Source organism: Lycium barbarum, chromosome 8 (assembly GCF_019175385.1).
Source record: "Lycium barbarum isolate Lr01 chromosome 8, ASM1917538v2, whole genome shotgun sequence".
NCBI classification, from domain to species: Eukaryota; Viridiplantae; Streptophyta; class Magnoliopsida; order Solanales; family Solanaceae; genus Lycium; species Lycium barbarum.
This window is the reverse complement of record NC_083344.1, coordinates 131,023,782-131,048,407: the sequence shown is the minus strand read 5'-3', so window position 1 is coordinate 131,048,407 and position 24,626 is coordinate 131,023,782. Positions and strand designations below refer to the sequence as shown.

The 24,626-nt window shown below is 39.1% G+C and overlaps 1 protein-coding gene, 1 non-coding gene and 9 pseudogenes across 2 annotated transcripts; 1 reads left to right on the top strand and 10 right to left on the bottom strand.

Moving 5' to 3' along the window:
• Positions 1–90: 90 nt before the first annotated feature.
• Positions 91–288, bottom strand: LOC132608568 (small nucleolar RNA U3; annotated as a pseudogene).
• Positions 289–416: 128 nt separating this feature from the next.
• Positions 417–611, bottom strand: LOC132608566 (small nucleolar RNA U3; annotated as a pseudogene).
• A 128-nt stretch (positions 612–739) lies between these two features.
• Positions 740–934, bottom strand: LOC132608561 (small nucleolar RNA U3; annotated as a pseudogene).
• A 128-nt stretch (positions 935–1,062) lies between these two features.
• Positions 1,063–1,257, bottom strand: LOC132608560 (small nucleolar RNA U3; annotated as a pseudogene).
• Positions 1,258–1,385: 128 nt separating this feature from the next.
• Positions 1,386–1,583, bottom strand: LOC132608572 (small nucleolar RNA U3; annotated as a pseudogene).
• A 128-nt stretch (positions 1,584–1,711) lies between these two features.
• LOC132608571 (small nucleolar RNA U3) lies at positions 1,712–1,909 on the bottom strand (annotated as a pseudogene).
• A 128-nt stretch (positions 1,910–2,037) lies between these two features.
• Positions 2,038–2,232, bottom strand: LOC132608565 (small nucleolar RNA U3; annotated as a pseudogene).
• A 128-nt stretch (positions 2,233–2,360) lies between these two features.
• Positions 2,361–2,558, bottom strand: LOC132608567 (small nucleolar RNA U3; annotated as a pseudogene).
• Positions 2,559–15,522: 12,964 nt separating this feature from the next.
• Positions 15,523–15,737, bottom strand: LOC132608552 (small nucleolar RNA U3). The gene has a single exon (XR_009570460.1). It is a non-coding gene; the product is annotated as a small nucleolar RNA U3 (small nucleolar RNA).
• A 1,521-nt stretch (positions 15,738–17,258) lies between these two features.
• On the bottom strand, positions 17,259–17,445 carry LOC132608569 (small nucleolar RNA U3; annotated as a pseudogene).
• Positions 17,446–21,574: 4,129 nt separating this feature from the next.
• Positions 21,575–23,804, top strand: LOC132607473 (heat stress transcription factor B-3-like). Its single transcript, XM_060321449.1, has 2 exons — positions 21,575–22,113; positions 23,261–23,804. The coding sequence occupies exons 1-2, from the start codon at positions 21,868–21,870 to the stop codon at positions 23,738–23,740; spliced, it is 726 nt and encodes a 241-aa protein (XP_060177432.1). The 5' UTR covers positions 21,575–21,867; the 3' UTR covers positions 23,741–23,804.
• The last annotated feature ends 822 nt before the right edge of the window (positions 23,805–24,626 follow it).

Sequence of the window (24,626 nt, the reverse complement as noted above, 5' to 3'; positions counted from 1 at the left end):
GAACTCTACAGCCATGGCAACACTCATCAATGGTGAATCTTCCCAGAGGGCTCCAGCAAGTAAGAAAAAATGGGGCAAAAAAAATCGAAGATTCTATCAGACAACCATTAGACCATCCCAGCACCAAGTTAGGTGCTAAGAACGATCATCCACGTCCCCATGACCCAATGAGCCATCATGGAAGCTGTTAATCACGCTCTGGTCCAATGGCCATGATTCATCAACTAGACTTAGTTCCCTGTCTCCTTAGAACTCAAGCCTTTTATCGGTTGTACAGTGTGAACTTGTAACCATATAAGTTGCAAAGAAAAGTGTCTCGGCACTCTGAACTCTACAGCCATGGCAACACTCATCAATGGTGAATCTTCCCAGAGGGCTCCAGCAAGTAAAAAAAAATGGGGCAAAAAAAATCGAAGAGTCTATCAGACAACCATTAGACTATCCCAGCACCAAGTTAGGTGCTAAGAACGATCATCCACGTCCCCATGACCCGATGAGCCATGGAAGCTGTTAATCACGCTCTGGTCCAATGGCCATGATTCATCAACTAGACTTAGTTCCCTGTCTCCTTAGAACTCAAGCCTTTTGTCGGTTGTACAGTGTGAACTTGTAACCATATAAGTTGCAAAGAAAAGTGTCTCGGCACTCTGAACTCTACAGCCATGGCAACACTCATCAATGGTGAATCTTCCCAGAGGGCTCCAGCAAGTAAGAAAAAATGGGGCAAAAAAAATCGAAGAGTCTATCAGACAACCATTAGACCATCCCAGCACCAAGTTAGGTGCTAAGAACGATCATCCACGTCCCCATGACCCGATGAGCCATGGAAGCTGTTAATCACGCTCTGGTCCAATGGCCATGATTCATCAACTAGACTTAGTTCCCTGTCTCCTTAGAACTCAAGCCTTTTGTCGGTTGTACAGTGTGAACTTGTAACCATATAAGTTGCAAAGAAAAGTGTCTCGGCACTCTGAACTCTACAGCCATGGCAACACTCATCAATGGTGAATCTTCCCAGAGGGCTCCAGCAAGTAAAAAAAAATGGGGCAAAAAAAATCGAAGAGTCTATCAGACAACCATTAGACCATCCCAGCACCAAGTTAGGTGCTAAGAACGATCATCCACGTCCCCATGACCCGATGAGCCATGGAAGCTGTTAATCACGCTCTGGTCCAATGGCCATGATTCATCAACTAGACTTAGTTCCCTGTCTCCTTAGAACTCAAGCCTTTTGTCGGTTGTACAGTGTGAACTTGTAACCATATAAGTTGCAAAGAAAAGTGTCTCGGCACTCTGAACTCTACAGCCATGGCAACACTCATCAATGGTGAATCTTCCCAGAGGGCTCCAGCAAGTAAGAAAAAATGGGGCAAAAAAAATCGAAGATTCTATCAGACAACCATTAGACCATCCCAGCACCAAGTTAGGTGCTAAGAACGATCATCCACGTCCCCATGACCCAATGAGCCATCATGGAAGCTGTTAATCACGCTCTGGACCAATGGCCATGATTCATCAACTAGACTTAGTTCCCTGTCTCCTTAGAACTCAAGCCTTTTATCGGTTGTACAGTGTGAACTTGTAACCATATAAGTTGCAAAGAAAAGTGTCTCGGCACTCTGAACTCTACAGCCATGGCAACACTCATCAATGGTGAATCTTCCCAGAGGGCTCCAGCAAGTAAAAAAAAATGGGGCAAAAAAAATCGAAGATTCTATCAGACAACCATTAGACCATCCCAGCACCAAGTTAGGTGCTAAGAACGATCATCCACGTCCCCATGACCCAATGAGCCATCATGGAAGCTGTTAATCACGCTCTGGACCAATGGCCATGATTCATCAACTAGACTTAGTTCCCTGTCTCCTTAGAACTCAAGCCTTTTATCGGTTGTACAGTGTGAACTTGTAACCATATAAGTTGCAAAGAAAAGTGTCTCGGCACTCTGAACTCTACAGCCATGGCAACACTCATCAATGGTGAATCTTCCCAGAGGGCTCCAGCAAGTAAAAAAAAATGGGGCAAAAAAAATCGAAGAGTCTATCAGACAACCATTAGACCATCCCAGCACCAAGTTAGGTGCTAAGAACTATCATCCACGTCCCCATGACCCGATGAGCCATGGAAGCTGTTAATCACGCTCTGGTCCAATGGCCATGATTCATCAACTAGACTTAGTTCCCTGTCTCCTTAGAACTCAAGCCTTTTGTCGGTTGTACAGTGTGAACTTGTAACCATATAAGTTGCAAAGAAAAGTGTCTCGGCACTCTGAACTCTACAGCCATGGCAACACTCATCAATGGTGAATCTTCCCAGAGGGCTCCAGCAAGTAAGAAAAAATGGGGCAAAAAAAATCGAAGATTCTATCAGACAACCATTAGACCATCCCAGCACCAAGTTAGGTGCTAAGAACGATCATCCACGTCCCCATGACCCAATGAGCCATCATGGAAGCTGTTAATCACGCTCTGGTCCAATGGCCATGATTCATCAACTAGACTTAGTTCCCTGTCTCCTTAGAACTCAAGCCTTTTATCGGTTGTACAGTGTGAACTTGTAACCATATAAGTTGCAAAGAAAAGTGTCTCGGCACTCTGAACTCTACAGCCATGGCAACACTCATCAATGGTGAATCTTCCCAGAGGGCTCCAGCAAGTAAGAAAAAATGGGGCAAAAAAAAATCGAAGAGTCTATCAGACAACCATTAGACCATCCCAGCACCAAGTTAGGTGCTAAGAACGATCATCCACGTCCCCATGACCCGATGAGCCATTGAATCTGTTAATCACGTAAGAAAAAATAGGGCAAAAAAAAATCGAAGAGTCTATCAGACAACCATTAGACCATCCCAGCACCAAGTTAGGTGCTAAGAACGATCATCCACATCCCCATGACCCGATGAGCCATTGAATCTGTTAATCACGTAAGAAAAAATGGGGCAAAAAAAAAATCGAAGAGTCTATCAGACAACCATTAGACCATCCCAGCACCAAGTTAGGTGCTAAGAACGATCATCCACGTCCCCATGACCCGATGAGCCATTGAATCTATTAATCACGTAATAAAAAATGGGGCAAAAAAATATCGAAGAGTCTATCAAACAACCATTAGACCATCCCAGCACCAAGTTAGGTGCTAAGAACGATCATCCACGTCCCCATGACCCGACGAGCCATTGAATCTGTTAATCACGTAAGAAAAAATGGGGCAAAAAAAAATCGAAGAGTCTATCAGACAACCATTAGACCATCCCAGCACCAAGTTAGGTGCTAAGAACGATCATCCACGTCCCCATGACCCGATGAGCCATTGAATCTGTTAATCACGTAAGAAAAAATGGGGCAAAAAAAATCGAAGAGTCTATCAAACAACCATTAGACCATCCCAGCACCAAGTTAGGTGCTAAGAACGATCATCCACGTCCCCATGACCCGACGAGCCATTGAATCTGTTAATCACGTAAGAAAAAATGGGGCAAAAAAAAACCGAAGAGTCTATCAGACAACCATTAGACCATCCCAGCACCAAGTTAGGTGCTAAGAACGATCATCCACGTCTCCATGACCCGATGAGCCATTGAATATGTTAATCACGTAAGAAAAAATGGGGCAAAAAAAAATCGAAGAGTCTATCAAACAACCATTAGACCATCCCAGCACCAAGTTAGGTGCTAAGAACGATCATCCACGTCCCCATGACCCGACGAGCCATTGAATCTGTTAATCACGTAAGAAAAAATGGGGCAAAAAAAAATTGAAGAGTCTATCAGACAACCATTACACCATCCCAGCACCAAGTTAGGTGCTAAGAACGATCATCCACGTCCCCATGACCCGATGAGCCATTGAATCTGTTAATCACGTAAGAAAAAATGGGGCAAAAAAAAATCGAAGAGTCTATCAAACAACCATTAGACCATCCCAGCACCAAGTTAGGTGCTAAGAACGATCATCCACGTCCCCATGACGTAAGAAAAAATGGGGCAAAAAAAAATCGAAGAGTTTATCAAACAACCATTAGACCATCCCAGCACCAAGTTAGGTGCTAAGAACGATCATCCACGTCCCCATGACCCGACGAGCCATTGAATCTGTTAATCACGTAAGAAAAAATGGGGCAAAAAAAAATCGAAGAGTCTATCAGACAACCATTAGACCATCCCAGCACCAAGTTAGGTGCTAAGAACGATCATCCACGTCCCCATGACCCGATGAGCCATTGAATCTGTTAATCACGTAAGAAAAAATGGGGCAAAAAAAATCGAAGAGTCTATCAAACAACCATTAGACCATCCCAGCACCAAGTTAGGTGCTAAGAACGATCATCCACGTCCCCATGACCCGACGAGCCATTGAATCTGTTAATCACGTAAGAAAAAATGGGGCAAAAAAAAATCGAAGAGTCTATCAGACAACCATTACACCATCCCAGCACCAAGTTAGGTGCTAAGAACGATCATCCACGTCCCCATGACCCGATGAGCCATTGAATCTGTTAATCACGTAAGAAAAAATGGGGCAAAAAAAAATCGAAGAGTCTATCAAACAACCATTAGACCATCCCAGCACCAAGTTAGGTGCTAAGAACGATCATCCACGTCCCCATGACGTAAGAAAAAATGGGGCAAAAAAAAATCGAAGAGTCTATCAAACAACCATTAGACCATCCCAGCACCAAGTTAGGTGCTAAGAACGATCATCCACGTCCCCATGACCCGACGAGCCATTGAATCTGTTAATCACGTAAGAAAAATGGGGCAAAAAAAAATCGAAGAGTCTATCAAACAACCATTAGACCATCCCAGCACCAAGTTAGGTGCTAAGAACGATCATCCACGTCCCCATGACCCGACGAGCCATTGAATCTGTTAATCACGTAAGAAAAAATGGGGCAAAAAAAAATCGAAGAGTCTATCAGACAACCATTAGACCATCCCAGCACCAAGTTAGGTGCTAAGAACGATCATCCACGTCCCCATGACCCGATGAGCCATTGAATCTGTTAATCACGTAAGAAAAAATGGGGCAAAAAAAAATCGAAGAGTCTATCAAACAACCATTAGACCATCCCAGCACCAAGTTAGGTGCTAAGAACGATCATCCACGTCCCCATGACGTAAGAAAAAATGGGGCAAAAAAAAATCGAAGAGTCTATCAAACAACCATTAGACCATCCCAGCAGCAAGTTAGGTGCTAAGAACGATCATCCACGTCCCCATGACCCGACGAGCCATTGAATCTGTTAATCACGTAAGAAAAAATGGGGCAAAAAAAAATCGAAGAGTCTATCAGACAACCATTAGACCATCCCAGCACCAAGTTAGGTGCTAAGAACGATCATCCACGTCCCCATGACCCGATGAGCCATTGAATCTGTTAATCACGTAAGAAAAAATGGGGCAAAAAAAAATCGAAGAGTCTATCAAACAACCATTAGACCATCCCAGCACCAAGTTAGGTGCTAAGAACGATCATCCACGTCCCCATGACGTAAGAAAAAATGGGGCAAAAAAAAATCGAAGAGTCTATCAAACAACCATTAGACCATCCCAGCACCAAGTTAGGTGCTAAGAACGATCATCCACGTCCCCATGACCCGACGAGCCATTGAATCTGTTAATCACGTAAGAAACAATGGGGCAAAAAAAAATCGAAGAGTCTATCAGACAACCATTAGACCATCCCAGCACCAAGTTAGGTGCTAAGAACGATCATACACGTCCCCATGACCCGACGAGCCATTGAATCTGTTAATCACGTAAGAAAAAATGGGGCAAAAAAAAATCGAAGAGTCTATCAAACAACCATTAGACCATCCCAGCACCAAGTTAGGTGCTAAGAACGATCATCCACGTCCCCATGACCCGACGAGCCATTGAATCTGTTAATCACGTAAGAAAAAATGGGGCAAAAAAAAATCGAAGTGTCTATCAGACAACCATTAGACCATCCCAGCACCAAGTTAGGTGCTAAGAACGATCATCCACGTCCCCATGACCCGATGAGCCATTGAATCTGTTAATCACGTAAGAAAAAATGGGGCAAAAAAAAATCGAAGAGTCTATCAAACAACCATTAGACCATCCCAGCACCAAGTTAGGTGCTAAGAACGATCATCCACGTCCCCATGACGTAAGAAAAAATGGGGCAAAAAAAAATCGAAGAGTCTATCAAACAACCATTAGACCATCCCAGCACCAAGTTAGGTGCTAAGAACGATCATCCACGTCCCCATGACGTAAGAAAAAATGGGGCAAAAAAAAATCGAAGAGTCTATCAAACAACCATTAGACCATCCCAGCACCAAGTTAGGTGCTAAGAACGATCATCCACGTCCCCATGACCCGACGAGCCATTGAATCTGTTAATCACGTAAGAAAAAATGGGGCAAAAAAAAATCGAAGAGTCTATCAGACAACCATTAGACCATCCCAGCACCAAGTTAGGTGCTAAGAACGATCATACACGTCCCCATGACCCGACGAGCCATTGAATCTGTTAATCACGTAAGAAAAAATGGGGCAAAAAAAAATCGAAGAGTCTATCAAACAACCATTAGACCATCCCAGCACCAAGTTAGGTGCTAAGAACGATCATCCACGTCCCCATGACCCGATGAGCCATTGAATCTGTTAATCACGTAAGAAAAAATGGGGCAAAAAAAAATCGAAGTGTCTATCAGACAACCATTAGACCATCCCAGCACCAAGTTAGGTGCTAAGAACGATCATCCACGTCCCCATGACCCGACGAGCCATTGAATCTGTTAATCACGTAAGAAAAAATGGGGCAAAAAAAAATCGAAGAGTCTATCAAACAACCATTAGACCATCCCAGCACCAAGTTAGGTGCTAAGAACGATCATCCACGTCCCCATGACCCGACGAGCCATTGAATCTGTTAATCACGTAAGAAAAAATGGGGCAAAAAAAAATCGAAGTGTCTATCAGACAACCATTAGACCATCCCAGCACCAAGTTAGGTGCTAAGAACGATCATCCACGTCCCCATGACCCGATGAGCCATTGAATCTGTTAATCACGTAAGAAAAAATGGGGCAAAAAAAAATCGAAGAGTCTATCAAACAACCATTAGACCATCCCAGCACCAAGTTAGGTGCTAAGAACGATCATCCACGTCCCCATGACGTAAGAAAAAATGGGGCAAAAAAAAATCGAAGAGTCTATCAAACAACCATTAGACCATCCCAGCACCAAGTTAGGTGCTAAGAACGATCATCCACGTCCCCATGACGTAAGAAAAAATGGGGCAAAAAAAAATCGAAGAGTCTATCAAACAACCATTAGACCATCCCAGCACCAAGTTAGGTGCTAAGAACGATCATCCACGTCCCCATGACCCGACGAGCCATTGAATCTGTTAATCACGTAAGAAAAAATGGGGCAAAAAAAAATCGAAGAGTCTATCAGACAACCATTAGACCATCCCAGCACCAAGTTAGGTGCTAAGAACGATCATACACGTCCCCATGACCCGACGAGCCATTGAATCTGTTAATCACGTAAGAAAAAATGGGGCAAAAAAAAATCGAAGAGTCTATCAAACAACCATTAGACCATCCCAGCACCAAGTTAGGTGCTAAGAACGATCATCCACGTCCCCATGACCCGATGAGCCATTGAATCTGTTAATCACGTAAGAAAAAATGGGGCAAAAAAAAATCGAAGTGTCTATCAGACAACCATTAGACCATCCCAGCACCAAGTTAGGTGCTAAGAACGATCATCCACGTCCCCATGACCCGATGAGCCATTGAATCTGTTAATCACGTAAGAAAAAATGGGGCAAAAAAAAATCGAAGAGTCTATCAAACAACCATTAGACCATCCCAGCACCAAGTTAGGTGCTAAGAACGATCATCCACGTCCCCATGACGTAAGAAAAAATGGGGCAAAAAAAAATCGAAGAGTCTATCAAACAACCATTAGACCATCCCAGCACCAAGTTAGGTGCTAAGAACGATCATCCACGTCCCCATGACCCGACGAGCCATTGAATCTGTTAATCACGTAAGAAAAAATGGGGCAAAAAAAAATCGAAGAGTCTATCAGACAACCATTAGACCATCCCAGCACCAAGTTAGGTGCTAAGAACGATCATACACGTCCCCATGACCCGACGAGCCATTGAATCTGTTAATCACGTAAGAAAAAATGGGGCAAAAAAAAATCGAAGAGTCTATCAAACAACCATTAGACCATCCCAGCACCAAGTTAGGTGCTAAGAACGATCATCCACGTCCCCATGACCCGACGAGCCATTGAATCTGTTAATCACGTAAGAAAAAATGGGGCAATAAAAAATCGAAGTGTCTATCAGACAACCATTAGACCATCCCAGCACCAAGTTAGGTGCTAAGAACGATCATCCACGTCCCTATGACCCGATGAGCCATTGAATCTGTTAATCACGTAAGAAAAAATGGGGCAAAAAAAAATCGAAGAGTCTATCAAACAACCATTAGACCATCCCAGCACCAAGTTAGGTGCTAAGAACGATCATCCACGTCCCCATGACGTAAGAAAAAATGGGGCAAAAAAAAATCGAAGAGTCTATCAAACAACCATTAGACCATCCCAACACCAAGTTAGGTGCTAAGAACGATCATCCACGTCCCCATGACCCGACGAGCCATTGAATCTGTTAATCACATAAGAAAAAATGGGGCAAAAAAAAATCGAAGAGTCTATCAAACAACCATTAGACCATCCCAGCACCAAGTTAGGTGCTAAGAACGATCATCCACGTCCCCATGACCCGACGAGCCATTGAATCTGTTAATCACGTAAGAAAAAATGGGGCAAAAAAAAATCGAAGAGTCTATCAGACAACCATTAGACCATCCCAGCACCAAGTTAGGTGCTAAGAACGATCATCCACGTCCCCATGACCCGATGAGCCATTGAATCTGTTAATCACGTAAGAAAAAATGGGGCAAAAAAAAATCGAAGAGTCTATCAAACAACCATTAGACCATCCCAGCACCAAGTTAGGTGCTAAGAACGATCATCCACGTCCCCATGACGTAAGAAAAAATGGGGCAAAAAAAAATCGAAGAGTCTATCAAACAACCATTAGACCATCCCAGCACCAAGTTAGGTGCTAAGAACGATCATCCACGTCCCCATGACCCGACGAGCCATTGAATCTGTTAATCACGTAAGAAAAAATGGGGCAAAAAAAAATCGAAGAGTCTATCAGACAACCATTAGACCATCCCAGCACCAAGTTAGGTGCTAAGAACGATCATCCACGTCCCCATGACCCGATGAGCCATTGAATCTGTTAATCACGTAAGAAAAAATGGGGCAAAAAAAAATCGAAGAGTCTATCAAACAACCATTAGACCATCCCAGCACCAAGTTAGGTGCTAAGAACGATCATCCACGTCCCCATGACGTAAGAAAAAATGGGGCAAAAAAACATCGAAGAGTCTATCAAACAACCATTAGACCATCCCAGCACCAATTTAGGTGCTAAGAACGATCATCCACGTCCCCATGACCCGATGAGCCATTGAATCTGTTATTCACGTAAGAAAAAATGGGGCAAAAAAAAATCGAAGAGTCTATCAAACAACCATTAGACCATCCCAGCACCAAGTTAGGTGCTAAGAACGATCATCCACGTCCCCATGACCCGATGAGCCATTGAATCTGTTAATCACGTAAGAAAAAATGGGGCAAAAAAAAATCGAAGAGTCTATCAAACAACCATTAGACCATCCCAGCACCAAGTTAGGTGCTAAGAACGATCATCCACGTCCCCATGACGTAAGAAAAAATGGGGCAAAAAAAAATCGAAGAGTCTATCAAACAACCATTAGACCATCGCAGCACCAAGTTAGGTGCTAAGAACGATCATCCACGTCCCCATGACCCGACGAGCCATTGAATCTGTTAATCACGTAAGAAAAAATGGGGCAAAAAAAAATCGAAGAGTCTATCAGACAACCATTAGACCATCCCAGCACCAAGTTAGGTGCTAAGAACGATCATACACGTCCCCATGACCCGACGAGCCATTGAATCTGTTAATCACGTAAGAAAAAATGGGGCAAAAAAAAATCGAAGAGTCTATCAAACAACCATTAGACCATCCCAGCACCAAGTTAGGTGCTAAGAACGATCATCCACGTCCCCATGACCCGACGAGCCATTGAATCTGTTAATCACGTAAGAAAAAATGGGGCAATAAAAAATCGAAGTGTCTATCAGACAACCATTAGACCATCCCAGCACCAAGTTAGGTGCTAAGAACGATCATCCACGTCCCCATGACCCGATGAGCCATTGAATCTGTTAATCACGTAAGAAAAAATGGGGCAAAAAAAAATCGAAGAGTCTATCAAACAACCATTAGACCATCCCAGCACCAAGTTAGGTGCTAAGAACGATCATCCACGTCCCCATGACGTAAGAAAAAATGGGGCAAAAAAAAATCGAAGAGTCTATCAAACAACCATTAGACCATCCCAACACCAAGTTAGGTGCTAAGAACGATCATACACGTCCCCATGACCCGACGAGCCATTGAATCTGTTAATCACGTAAGAAAAAATGGGGCAAAAAAAAATCGAAGATTCTATCAAACAACCATTAGACCATCCCAGCACCAAGTTAGGTGCTAAGAACGATCATCCACGTCCCCATGACCCGATGAGCCATTGAATCTGTTAATCACGTAAGAAAAAATGGGGCAAAAAAAAATCGAAGAGTCTATCAAACAACCATTAGACCATCCCAGCACCAAGTTAGGTGCTAAGAACGATAATCCACGTCCCCATGACGTAAGAAAAAATGGGGCAAAAAAAAATCGAAGAGTCTATCAAACAACCATTAGACCATCCCAGCACCAAGTTAGGTGCTAAGAACGATCATACACGTCCCCATGACCCGACGAGCCATTGAATCTGTTAATCACGTAAGAAAAAATGGGGCAAAAAAAAATCGAAGAGTCTATCAAACAACCATTAGACCATCCCAGCACCAAGTTAGGTGCTAAGAACGATCATCCACGTCCCCATGACCCGATGAGCCATTGAATCTGTTAATCACGTAAGAAAAAATGGGGCAAAAAAAAATCGAAGTGTCTATCAGACAACCATTAGACCATCCCAGCACCAAGTTAGGTGCTAAGAACGATCATCCACGTCCCCATGACCCGATGAGCCATTGAATCTGTTAATCACGTAAGAAAAAATGGGGCAAAAAAAAATCGAAGAGTCTATCAAACAACCATTAGACCATCCCAGCACCAAGTTAGGTGCTAAGAACGATCATCCACGTCCCCATGACGTAAGAAAAAATGGGGCAAAAAAAAATCGAAGAGTCTATCAAACAACCATTAGACCATCCCAGCACCAAGTTAGGTGCTAAGAACGATCATCCACGTCCCCATGACCCGACGAGCCATTGAATCTGTTAATCACGTAAGAAAAAATGGGGCAAAAAAAAATCGAAGAGTCTATCAGACAACCATTAGACCATCCCAGCACCAAGTTAGGTGCTAAGAACGATCATACACGTCCCCATGACCCGACGAGCCATTGAATCTGTTAATCACGTAAGAAAAAATGGGGCAAAAAAAAATCGAAGAGTCTATCAAACAACCATTAGACCATCCCAGCACCAAGTTAGGTGCTAAGAACGATCATCCACGTCCCCATGACCCGACGAGCCATTGAATCTGTTAATCACGTAAGAAAAAATGGGGCAATAAAAAATCGAAGTGTCTATCAGACAACCATTAGACCATCCCAGCACCAAGTTAGGTGCTAAGAACGATCATCCACGTCCCCATGACCCGATGAGCCATTGAATCTGTTAATCACGTAAGAAAAAATGGGGCAAAAAAAAATCGAAGAGTCTATCAAACAACCATTAGACCATCCCAGCACCAAGTTAGGTGCTAAGAACGATCATCCACGTCCCCATGACGTAAGAAAAAATGGGGCAAAAAAAAATCGAAGAGTCTATCAAACAACCATTAGACCATCCCAACACCAAGTTAGGTGCTAAGAACGATCATCCACGTCCCCATGACCCGACGAGCCATTGAATCTGTTAATCACATAAGAAAAAATGGGGCAAAAAAAAATCGAAGAGTCTATCAAACAACCATTAGACCATCCCAGCACCAAGTTAGGTGCTAAGAACGATCATCCACGTCCCCATGACCCGACGAGCCATTGAATCTGTTAATCACGTAAGAAAAAATGGGGCAAAAAAAAATCGAAGAGTCTATCAGACAACCATTAGACCATCCCAGCACCAAGTTAGGTGCTAAGAACGATCATCCACGTCCCCATGACCCGATGAGCCATTGAATCTGTTAATCACGTAAGAAAAAATGGGGCAAAAAAAAATCGAAGAGTCTATCAAACAACCATTAGACCATCCCAGCACCAAGTTAGGTGCTAAGAACGATCATCCACGTCCCCATGACGTAAGAAAAAATGGGGCAAAAAAAAATCGAAGAGTCTATCAAACAACCATTAGACCATCCCAGCACCAAGTTAGGTGCTAAGAACGATCATCCACGTCCCCATGACCCGACGAGCCATTGAATCTGTTAATCACGTAAGAAAAAATGGGGCAAAAAAAAATCGAAGAGTCTATCAGACAACCATTAGACCATCCCAGCACCAAGTTAGGTGCTAAGAACGATCATCCACGTCCCCATGACCCGATGAGCCATTGAATCTGTTAATCACGTAAGAAAAAATGGGGCAAAAAAAAATCGAAGAGTCTATCAAACAACCATTAGACCATCCCAGCACCAAGTTAGGTGCTAAGAACGATCATCCACGTCCCCATGACGTAAGAAAAAATGGGGCAAAAAAACATCGAAGAGTCTATCAAACAACCATTAGACCATCCCAGCACCAATTTAGGTGCTAAGAACGATCATCCACGTCCCCATGACCCGATGAGCCATTGAATCTGTTATTCACGTAAGAAAAAATGGGGCAAAAAAAAATCGAAGAGTCTATCAAACAACCATTAGACCATCCCAGCACCAAGTTAGGTGCTAAGAACGATCATCCACGTCCCCATGACGTAAGAAAAAATGGGGCAAAAAAAAATCGAAGAGTCTATCAAACAACCATTAGACCATCCCAGCACCAAGTTAGGTGCTAAGAACGATCATCCACGTCCCCATGACCCGACGAGCCATTGAATCTGTTAATCACGTAAGAAAAAATGGGGCAAAAAAAAAATCGAAGAGTCTATCAAACAACCATTAGACCATCCCAGCACCAAGTTAGGTGCTAAGAACGATCATCCACGTCCCCATGACCCGACGAGCCATTGAATCTGTTAATCACGTAAGAAAAAATGGGGCAAAAAAAAATCGAAGAGTCTATCAAACAACCATTAGACCATCCCAGCACCAAGTTAGGTGCTAAGAACGATCATCCACGTCCCCATGACGTAAGAAAAAATGGGGCAAAAAAAAATCGAAGAGTCTATCAAACAACCATTAGACCATCCCAGCACCAAGTTAGGTGCTAAGAACGATCATCCACGTCCCCATGACCCGACGAGCCATTGAATCTGTTAATCACGTAAGAAAAAATGGGGCAAAAAAAAATCGAAGAGTCTATCAGACAACCATTAGACCATCCCAGCACCAAGTTAGGTGCTAAGAACGATCATACACGTCCCCATGACCCGACGAGCCATTGAATCTGTTAATCACGTAAGAAAAAATGGGGCAAAAAAAAATCGAAGAGTCTATCAAACAACCATTAGACCATCCCAGCACCAAGTTAGGTGCTAAGAACGATCATCCACGTCCCCATGACCCGACGAGCCATTGAATCTGTTAATCACGTAAGAAAAAATGGGGCAAAAAAAAATCGAAGTGTCTATCAGACAACCATTAGACCATCCCAGCACCAAGTTAGGTGCTACGAACGATCATCCACGTCCCCATGACCCGATGAGCCATTGAATCTGTTAATCACGTAAGAAAAAATGGGGCAAAAAAAAATCGAAGAGTCTATCAAACAACCATTAGACCATCCCAGCACCAAGTTAGGTGCTAAGAACGATCATCCACGTCCCCATGACGTAAGAAAAAATGGGGCAAAAAAAAATCGAAGAGTCTATCAAACAACCATTAGACCATCCCAACACCAAGTTAGGTGCTAAGAACGATCATCCACGTCCCCATGACCCGACGAGCCATTGAATCTGTTAATCACGTAAGAAAAAATGGGGCAAAAAAAAATCGAAGAGTCTATCAAACAACCATTAGACCATCCCAGCACCAAGTTAGGTGCTAAGAACGATCATCCACGTCCCCATGACCCGACGAGCCATTGAATCTGTTAATCACGTAAGAAAAAATGGGGCAAAAAAAAATCGAAGAGTCTATCAGACAACCATTAGACCATCCCAGCACCAAGTTAGGTGCTAAGAACGATCATCCACGTCCCCATGACCCGATGAGCCATTGAATCTGTTAATCACGTAAGAAAAAATGGGGCAAAAAAAAATCGAAGAGTCTATCAAACAACCATTAGACCATCCCAACACCAAGTTAGGTGCTAAGAACGATCATCCACGTCCCCATGACGTAAGAAAAAATGGGGCAAAAAAAAATCGAAGAGTCTATCAAACAACCATTAGACCATCCCAGCACCAAGTTAGGTGCTAAGAACGATCATCCACGTCCCCATGACCCGACGAGCCATTGAATCTGTTAATCACGTAAGAAAAAATGGGGCAAAAAAAAATCGAAGAGTCTATCAGACAACCATTAGACCATCCCAGCACCAAGTTAGGTGCTAAGAACGATCATCCACGTCCCCATGACCCGATGAGCCATTGAATCTGTTAATCACGTAAGAAAAAATGGGGCAAAAAAAAATCGAAGAGTCTATCAAACAACCATTAGACCATCCCAGCACCAAGTTAGGTGCTAAGAACGATCATCCACGTCCCCATGACGTAAGAAAAAATGGGGCAAAAAAAAATCGAAGAGTCTATCAAACAACCATTAGACCATCGCAGCACCAAGTTAGGTGCTAAGAACGATCATCCACGTCCCCATGACCCGATGAGCCATTGAATCTGTTATTCACGTAAGAAAAAATGGGGCAAAAAAAAATCGAAGAGTCTATCAAATAACCATTAGACCATCCCAGCACCAAGTTAGGTGCTAAGAACGATCATCCACGTCCCCATGACGTAAGAAAAAATGGGGCAAAAAAAAATCGAAGAGTCTATCAAACAACCATTAGACCATCCCAGCACCAAGTTAGGTGCTAAGAACGATCATCCACGTCCCCATGACCCGACGAGCCATTGAATCTGTTAATCACGTAAGAAAAAATGGGGCAAAAAAAAAATCGAAGAGTCTATCAGACAACCATTAGACCATCCCAGCACCAAGTTAGGTGCTAAGAACGATCATACACGTCCCCATGACCCGACAAGCCATTGAATCTGTTAATCACGTAAGAAAAAATGGGGCAAAAAAAAAATCGAAGAGTCTATCAGACAACCATTAGACCATCCCAGCACCAAGTTAGGTGCTAAGAACGATCATACACGTCCCCATGACCCGACAAGCCATTGAATCTGTTAATCACGCTCTGGTCCAATGGCCATGATTCATCACAACTAGACTTAGTTCCCTGACTCTTTAGAAGAGAGGATACAGTGGTACGAGCCTATAGAACAGATCCTGTTCAAGTAAGGTCGTGTCTGGTTCTATCACTGCTCAATATTAAAAAGACTTTTCCTTTCTGTTGTTTCACCGATGTGGTACAACTGGACAGCCTTTGTTATTCTTTTACTATGTGTTAGATGCGTGAATAATATTGAAACAATATGTACTTTTGATTAAGTCTTTCTTTCTCTACACTTCTGAGCAAAACATGCAACTCAACGCTTTCCTGAAAGAAGAAGAATATATTTGTCCGGAAGTTTAGCCTTCGGGATAAAGTGAAGTAGGTATCCAGTTCTTGTGACAGTAATTTTTATTATCTATCACTCTGCCCAATAACTACTAGTAATTCTAACAACTTAATATTAATATGTATCTAATAGAACTTAAATTTTATGCACCGTCCGTGTAAATATGTTATTACACAATCACATCATACAAAGGATATATTACTAATTTATAAGTAAATCTCCTCAAAGTATGGAACTTAAAATATCTACTACAACATGTAAAAATGACCAGATGGCCTATAAACTTTTGACTGTTAATGAATATGATTCCTCCATCCCAATTTATATGGTACCTTTCGGATTTCGAGAGTCAAACTAGTTTTTTTTCCACCACAGTTTTTCATATGCCTTTTAAATATTTTCAATTGTTAATTATTGTGATTTATAGTTTTTTTTTTTAACGTAATTTCAAATGTATGAATTTTATTTTAAAAACTTAAAGCTTCAATATATGTTCGATTCACGATCAAAATAAGAAAATCTAACTTTCGAGATCCAAATGATATCACATAAATTAAGACAAAGGAAGTACTTAAAACTCGTATATGATTTGTATATAGAACGTATCATTCTGGATGTTGCTTCAATACGACAAGAAAAATCATGAAGGAATTGAGGCACGATGTATTTGAAATTGTGAAGTGATGGGACAAAATGGTCTTAATTTCTCTATTTCTAGAACTTCTTTGTGTAGATAAGAAGCCATAATCCATGAACTCCATTCACACGTGCACGTCTCTTTCAAAGAAAGTGTTCAAATGGAAAAAAGAAAAAGGCCGTGATTGGTGAAAGAGCTAAGGGTCGAAAGCCACTTACTCTCCATTTCAATTTATGTGACACACTTTTTGTAATACGTTCAGAAAAGAATACAGTAATATATTTTTAAATTTAAAAACAATCAACTTTGTATTTCTCATTTTCCCTTTAATGATAAGCTTTTATAGCCAAATAAATGGTAAGATATATCAAGCTCACAAGAATGAAAGTTTTATAATCTAAGAATTACAGAGACGGAGCAAGGATTTGAAAGTTATGAGTTCTGAATTCTAAATTTTTAAGCTAGTGAGTTTTAAGTTAATAATTTGTACATATTCATGGGATTTTAATACAAAAACAGAGATTAAACTAAAGCTACTTGAACTCGTAGCTGATATTCTAACTCTGCCCCTACTCCCAAATATAAAAGTTCATTTGTTGCGTTTTGTCGGTTGTACATTGTGAACTTGTAACCATATAAGTTGCAAAGAAAAATGACTCGACACTCTGAACTCTACCGCCATGGCAACACTCATCCCCAGCACCAAGTTAGGAGCTACGATCATCTACGGCACTATGACCCGAAGGCCATGAAAGCTGTTAATCACGCTCTACTAGACTTGATTTCTAGTCTCCTTAGAACTCAAGGATAAGGTGGTAACGAGCCTATAGAACAGATCCTGTTCAAGTAAGGTCGTGACGAGTACTATCACTGCTCAATATTAAAAAGACTTTTCCTTTGTGTTGTTTCACTGATGTGGTACAACTGGACAGCCTTTGTTATTCTTTTACTATGTGTTAGATGCGTGAATAATATTGAAACAATATGTACTTTTGATTAAGTCTTTCTTTCTCTACACTTCTGAGCAAAACATGCAACTCAACGCTTTCCTGAAAGAAGAAGAATATATTTGTCTGGAAGTTGGAAGTTTAGCCTTCGGGATAAAGTGAAAAAAGTATTCAGTTCTTGTGATAGTACTTTTTATTATCTGTCACTCCGGCCAATAACTACTAGTAATTCTAATAACGTAATATGTATCTAATAGAACTTAAATTTTATGCACCGTCCGTTTAAATATGTTATTGCACAATCATATCATACAAAGAATATACTGCTAATTTATAAGTAAATCTCCTCAAAGTATCGGACTTAAAATATCTGCTACAACATTAAAAATGACCGGATGGCCTATAAAATTTTGACTGCTAATGAATATTATTTCTCCATCCCAATTTATGTGGCACCTTTCGGATTTCGAGAGTCAAACTAGTTTTTTTTTCCACCACAATTTTTCATATGCCTTTTAAATATTTTCAATTGTTAATTATTGTGATTTATAGTTTTTTTTTTACGTAATTTCAAATGTATGAATTTTATTTTAAAAAACTTAAAGCTTCTATATATGTCCGATTCTGTCTGATTCACAATCAAAATTAAGAAAATCTAACTTTCGAGATCCAAATGATATCACATAAATTAAGACAAAGGGAGTACTTAAAACTCGTATATGACGTGTATATAGGACGTATCATTCTGGATGTTGCTTCAATACGACAAGAAAAATCATGAAGGAATTGAGGCACGATGTATTTGAAATTGAGAAGTGATGGGACAAAATGGTCTTAGTTTCTCTATTTCTAGAACTTCTTTGTCCAGATAAGAAGCTATAATCCATGAACTCCATTCACACATGAACGTCTCTTTCAAAGAAAGTGTTCAAATGGATAAGTGAAAGGTCGTGATCGGTGAAAGAGGTAAGGGTCGGAACTCTCCGTTTCAATTTACGTGATAATGTTTTTTTAATCCGTTAAAAAAAAAAAATAGTATACTTTTAAATTCGGAAAGTATTAACTTTGCATTTCTCATTTTGACTTTAATGGAAGCTTTTATAGCCAAATAAATGTTAAGATATATCAAATTCAGAAGTTGCGAAAGTTATGGGTTTTGAATTCTAATCTTTTTAAGTTAGTGGGTTTTAAATTAATAATTTGTACACATTCATAGAATTTTAAAATAAAAACAGGGACTAAACTAAAGCTACTTAAACTCGTAGCCGATATTCTAACTCTGGCCCTACTCCAAATATTATGTTTTAGAGATAATTTTATAAATCTTTATTTTCTCTTAAATTTCATGCGGGTTCAAATTATATACATAAATTGGAAATGAGGAAATACAAAACGAAGAAACAGCAAACAGGAGGATTATATGATGTCCTCATTAGTTATATTTTCAATATATAATGATTAATGACACCGCGCATAGCGGGAGTGCACCGGGCTTTCTAACCTCAAAAGCTAGCTTTTGAGGTTGAGTTAGGCCCATGATCCATTTCTTTACATGGTATCAGAGCAGGACCCATCTCACCAGATGTTAGGCCCCAAATTAAATTGCCCACGCTCCAGATGTCCAGCCCTGGATGTGAGGTGGGGTGTTGAAGAATGAAAAAAAGTCCCTCATCGGTGGTTAATGAGATGGGTGGTCTCTTTATATGGACTTGGGCAATCCTCCCCTCATAAGCTAGCTTTTGAGGTTGAGTTAGGCCCATGATCCATTTCTTTACGATATAATGATTAATGAACTATCGAATGATTAGAAAGGAGGAACTTAAAGGGTTAGTATCTGTACTGTTTTATGAGGTGGGGTTCAAGCTGAATCAGCTGGTTGAACTATAATAGAAGCTTCCAATATGTCCAAGTACAATGAATGAATTTTTGGACCCCTTTAATTATCCAGTACAAACAACAGTTGGTTCTTCTGCATGATTACACTTTAATTTCCTTAGTTAGGCTAAGCAAAAATTAGTTAAGGAAAACTTGTATGAGTAGAAATACAAAATTCCCGGTAATACCCAAAAGAATTTTGAAACAATAAGGTCTCGGTTTCAAGTAAGTGGATAATTAGCTCTCAGAAGAATTTTGAGACAATGAATTTAATTTAATATCAATTTTTTATCACACTCAATATAAATACAGTAATGACTTTGCCTATCTCTCTTTTTTTCTGATATAAAGGCAATACCAATTGTCAGTAGCAGACAAAATATAGTGAATGACTTCAGCCATCGATATCTACACGGACGTTAAAAGTGTTTTTGCTTCTTTTTCCTAGTGTTGACTGGTCAATCTTGTAAAAGTATATACTATATACTTATAATAATAGCACTTACCTTTACTGTGCTAAATTGATTGCCACCAATCATATTCATACCTTTGACATTCATTTTCTTCCTTGTCTGGGAAGAAATGTTCATAGAGGCCCTACACGCAATTAGATTATTACTTAATTATTTTCAATTTATGTGACATGATTTAGATTGATATAGTTTTTTTTTTTTACACAAAAAAAGTGAGTTTAAACGTTTTAAAATATTTATGTGGCTGTAAATTTTTTGAAACTTATGGCTTTAAGTATGTCATAAAGAATTTGTGTGACTCTAAAAACTTAACATTAAAGATAAAAAGGAAGTGTAAACTTAATATTAGTTATTTTCTAATAATTTTTTTTTAAACGGACTAATAGGAAACCATATCATAAGTTTATTTATCTAGACCAGGCTAATTTTGTGGATATATCTAGATGGATGCTCATCTAGAAGCGCTTAAATTCTTAATCAATTTCTCCCAAAAAAAGATTATTAAAAAAAAATGAAAGAAGAAGAAGAAAAGTAAAATATTACTCCCGCACTTTCACATTTATCATTGAGTTTGAGTTGATCAATTCTTGTCACATCACAAATACTAGCTTTAGCATGATCATGTAGAATTTGAAAACCTCCTCGTCGCATTAATAAGATGAATTAATAATTGAAACACTGATTTTATTTTATAATTTTTCTAGGATATGGTCACCAAATTCCACCAAAGCTAACAAAATAAGAAATAAAACACATTCTCTAGAAGAGGACTAATTAATTTGATATATAGTTCGTCTAGAAGATGCACATGATCATGATCAACACATGTATTTACAATTTGAAACAACCTCAGCTTAACTTCTTGTCTCTACTTTAAGTTGACATATTTTACATCTCTTTCTGTATATTCTACACGTATTTTGACATATACAGCGTCTAGTATAATTAGTCGACTCAATTTGATTCCGAGTATTTGACGTTCTAATAAATATTCTTAAACATCTTCTTTCTCAAATTAATTCCTATTATTTTAATTCGCAGAGTGTTAATCAAATGAGAAATTTGAAAATGAATAAAGGGTAATTAGAAAAATATTCTTATGATTAAGTTTATTAAACATTCACAATGAATAACGGAATTTCCGGCAGAAAGACAATAAGTTAAACTCCTTCATATACTAATTTCTCATAAATTTATTTGGAGTTCTAAAGGATGTTCAGACACTTTTTTGACTGGCTATTTTCGCATAGATTTCGGTGGGAATTCCTTCAATAATTCATGTTTTTAATTACTAACGATTTTTCTTAATTAGGAGCGTACAAGAACCTTAATATTCAGATATATGAACCCAAAAAGAGTACATATCAAATATTCCCTCAGTTTAAAAAGTAAGATTACAATTTTCTTATTAGTCCGTTTCAGAAAGATTGACACTTTTTTAAATTTAGAAACATAACTTGAGCTCTCCATTTTATCCTTAATGACAAGTTTTATAACTACACAACTATTATAACATGTTAAATCGATAAATTTCAAAAGTCTTAATTATAGCCATAAAATTAAATTATGCCATATATAAAATTACATGCTTCAGCCGTCTTCTTTTCTTTTTAAAATTTCGTATATATTCAAATTACATCGACATAAATGCCATAGTATATGAAAAGAAGTTTTCTTCCTATAGTTGTCCTTCTACAACTACTATATAAGAAGAGGTAAGCATACAACATAGGTTTCAAGAAAATATTGCTTCCTCTTTCACAACTCATGTCCCCAAAATCTCTCTTGCATTTCTCATGAACTTCGGATTTGTATTAGGTTTCTACTGCTGGGATTGGGGTTTCTTAACTGCCCTTCTTCTCTTCTCCACTACATCATAATTAGTCACCTTTTCTCCTTTTTATTTAAGCATTTGAAATCCCAAAAATAGAAAAGGGTTCAATCTATTTTCTAGCCTCTTTTTTTTTTTGGTTATATTTCTTAATGGGGGAGTTAGAGGATCAAAGTGAAAGGACTTTGTTAGAGTATGTGAGGAAGGCATCAACAGCACCTTTCTTGCTGAAAACTTACATGTTGGTGGAGGATCCGGAGACGGACGATGTCATTTCTTGGAACGCCGATGGATCGGCGTTTATAGTCAGGCAGCCCGCAGAGTTTGCCAGAGATTTGCTTCCAACGCTCTTCAAACATAGCAACTTTTCCAGCTTTGTCCGGCAGCTCAATACCTATGTATGTTTTCCTTCTTATCTCTCTATACAATCAAGTCGTTTTATTAAAGTAATAGTATTGTTGTGCACGTCTAACAATAGCAACAGAGCGGATCTAGGATTTAATCTCTAGAGGTTTAACCTTTTAAATTTTTTAGCATTGAATCATTATATTTTAAAGTTATGGATTCATAGTTACTATTTATTGTAATTTTATTAAATTTTTACACATAAATTTATACCCCGCATCAAAAATTTGGGGTTCAATTGAACCCCAAGTTATAGTGCTCCATCTACCTCTGAATAGCAAATAGGTAGATTTATAGGTTATATATATCGTCAGTGTAAGAAATGTGTATACCATCTGGTTATATCTTATTTTTTATTACAAATTATCCTACATTTTAAGGAGACTTAAGTGTACATATTCTTTAAGTTACTTGATATAATACAATTTTCCTTAATCGTCAAGGAGCACACTTGAAACTTGAAAGTACTAATAATGCCTAACTTATACATCACAAATTCTAATGAATGTCTTTAGATTTCAATTATATGGATGGTAATTGTAGTTTCACCGTTACGTACATAGTATGGTTGTCTTAATCAAAAGAACAACAATAGCAACATCATTCATTATGCATGGAAGACAACAAAATAGTACTACTATATATATCTTTTAACAAATAATGACGGATATATAAGTCATCTCATTTCTCATATTATACGAAGATTAACTAGTGTGCAATTTTTCAGACATGAAAAATTTCTCACAATTAGTAGTAACTCTTTAGGTACATTTATCAAAACTTTTAAGTTTTTCACCCCGTGCACCAAGTCTAAGACAAATAACATACCAACAAGGGTTGTGGTGTAGTGGTTGTACTACTCCATCCTTAACCAAGAGGTCTCGAGTTCGAGCCCCCTTGGGTATGGAGTCACTCTTGTTACGGAGTGCTTTGCCCCCCAATGTGGGACTACCCGGCACAAATCCGGATTAGTCGGGCCCCAATGCGGGTACCGAACACCGGATGGGAAGAAAAAAAAAAAGAAAAAAAAGACAAATAACATATAATGATGCGTTTCTTAGTCCAGATCAACCATGTCTTTTGGTTGAATATAATTCTTGCAACTCCTTTATTAAATTCTAAACTATTTCATATGATTAGGGTTTTCGCAAAATTGCAACAAGCCGGTGGGAATTTAGCAACGACTTATTTCGCAAGGGAGACAAGGATTTACTATGTGATATTCGTCGGAAGAAAGCATGGACAAACAAACAACAACCTAATAATAAAAATAATAAGAAAGAAAGTACAGATGAAGATCAAAGGTCATCATCATCAACTTCTTCTTCATCATCATCAGAGTACAATAGCCTTGTTGATGAGAACAAAAGGCTAAAAATGGAAAATGGAGTATTAAGCTCTGAGCTTTCATTAATGAATAAGAAATGCAAAGAACTTATTGATATAGTGGCCATGTTGGCTGAAAATTCAGAGGAAGAAGAAGAAAAGGAAGGGCAAAAAGGTAAGAGGCCAATGTTGTTTGGGGTGAGGCTAGAAGTTGAAGAAGAGACGGAAAGGAAGAGAAAAAGAGTTGAATTTAATGAAATGGTGAGTGTTTTTCTCTCCCAACTATGCAAATGAAACAGGAAAAAAGAGGGTAACAAAAGGAAAGGAAAGGAATAATAGAGTTCGAGTATTAAAAATATGTATTGTGATTTTCTTTAATTTCATTAGTCAAATCTTAAGATGACAGAATTATTCGATATTTCTGGTGAATTGGACATAAGTTAGTCCTAACATCACCATTAGATTGAAAACAAAGAATTGTATGTAATTTAATTGCAAGTCTTTCTTCTTTACTTTAAAAAAAAAATGAATTATGAGTTTAACTTATATACACCTATAATGTCAATGTCATATTTATGTAATGTAATAATTAAGTATAGTAATTATCTGTCTTATTTTTGAGTTTTTTTTTATTATTATTATTACATAGGGGATAAGGGAAAGAGATTACAACGTGGGAATTCGAACCCTCACCAATAAGGTGAAAGTTCAAGTAGCCAACCAACTGAGCTACTAGATCCCTACAATTTCGAGACTATAAATCTACTTTTATGGTCATGGATGTATTTAAGTTACACTCTATGTCTTTATGATATATTACCTTAAAAAGTTAAACTCACGGAACATGAATTTTAGAACTGAAGAGGGTCAAAATCTTAATACAGGACCTTAAGTAGTAGAGTTAATTAAAAGTTAAATCTGTTATAAAATGAAGCTAAAAGAGTCACAATATTAAAGGATGAAAACCATAGAAATAGAATGACAAAAGAGGAGAGATTTTTACTATTCTTCTAAAATGTGTTACAAGTATATTTCATATGAAAACTTATGCCTCTATTTATAGTGTTACATATGCATTCAATATATGAGAAAATGGAGGAACCATTAAGATGGTGGAGGAGAAGAATTATATTTGTGTATTGGACATTCATAATATATTTCATAACACTCCCCCTTGGAT

What these genes read in the sequence shown, in the direction of transcription:
- LOC132607473 (XM_060321449.1), top strand. Translation starts at nt 21,868, where the DNA reads ATGGGGGAGTTAGAGGATCAAAGTGAAAGGACTTTGTTAGAGTATGTG. An exon ending in TCCGGCAGCTCAATACCTAT is followed by an intron (nt 22,114 to 23,260) that starts GTATGTTTTCCT and finishes TCATATGATTAG; the next exon opens with GGTTTTCGCAAAATTGCAAC.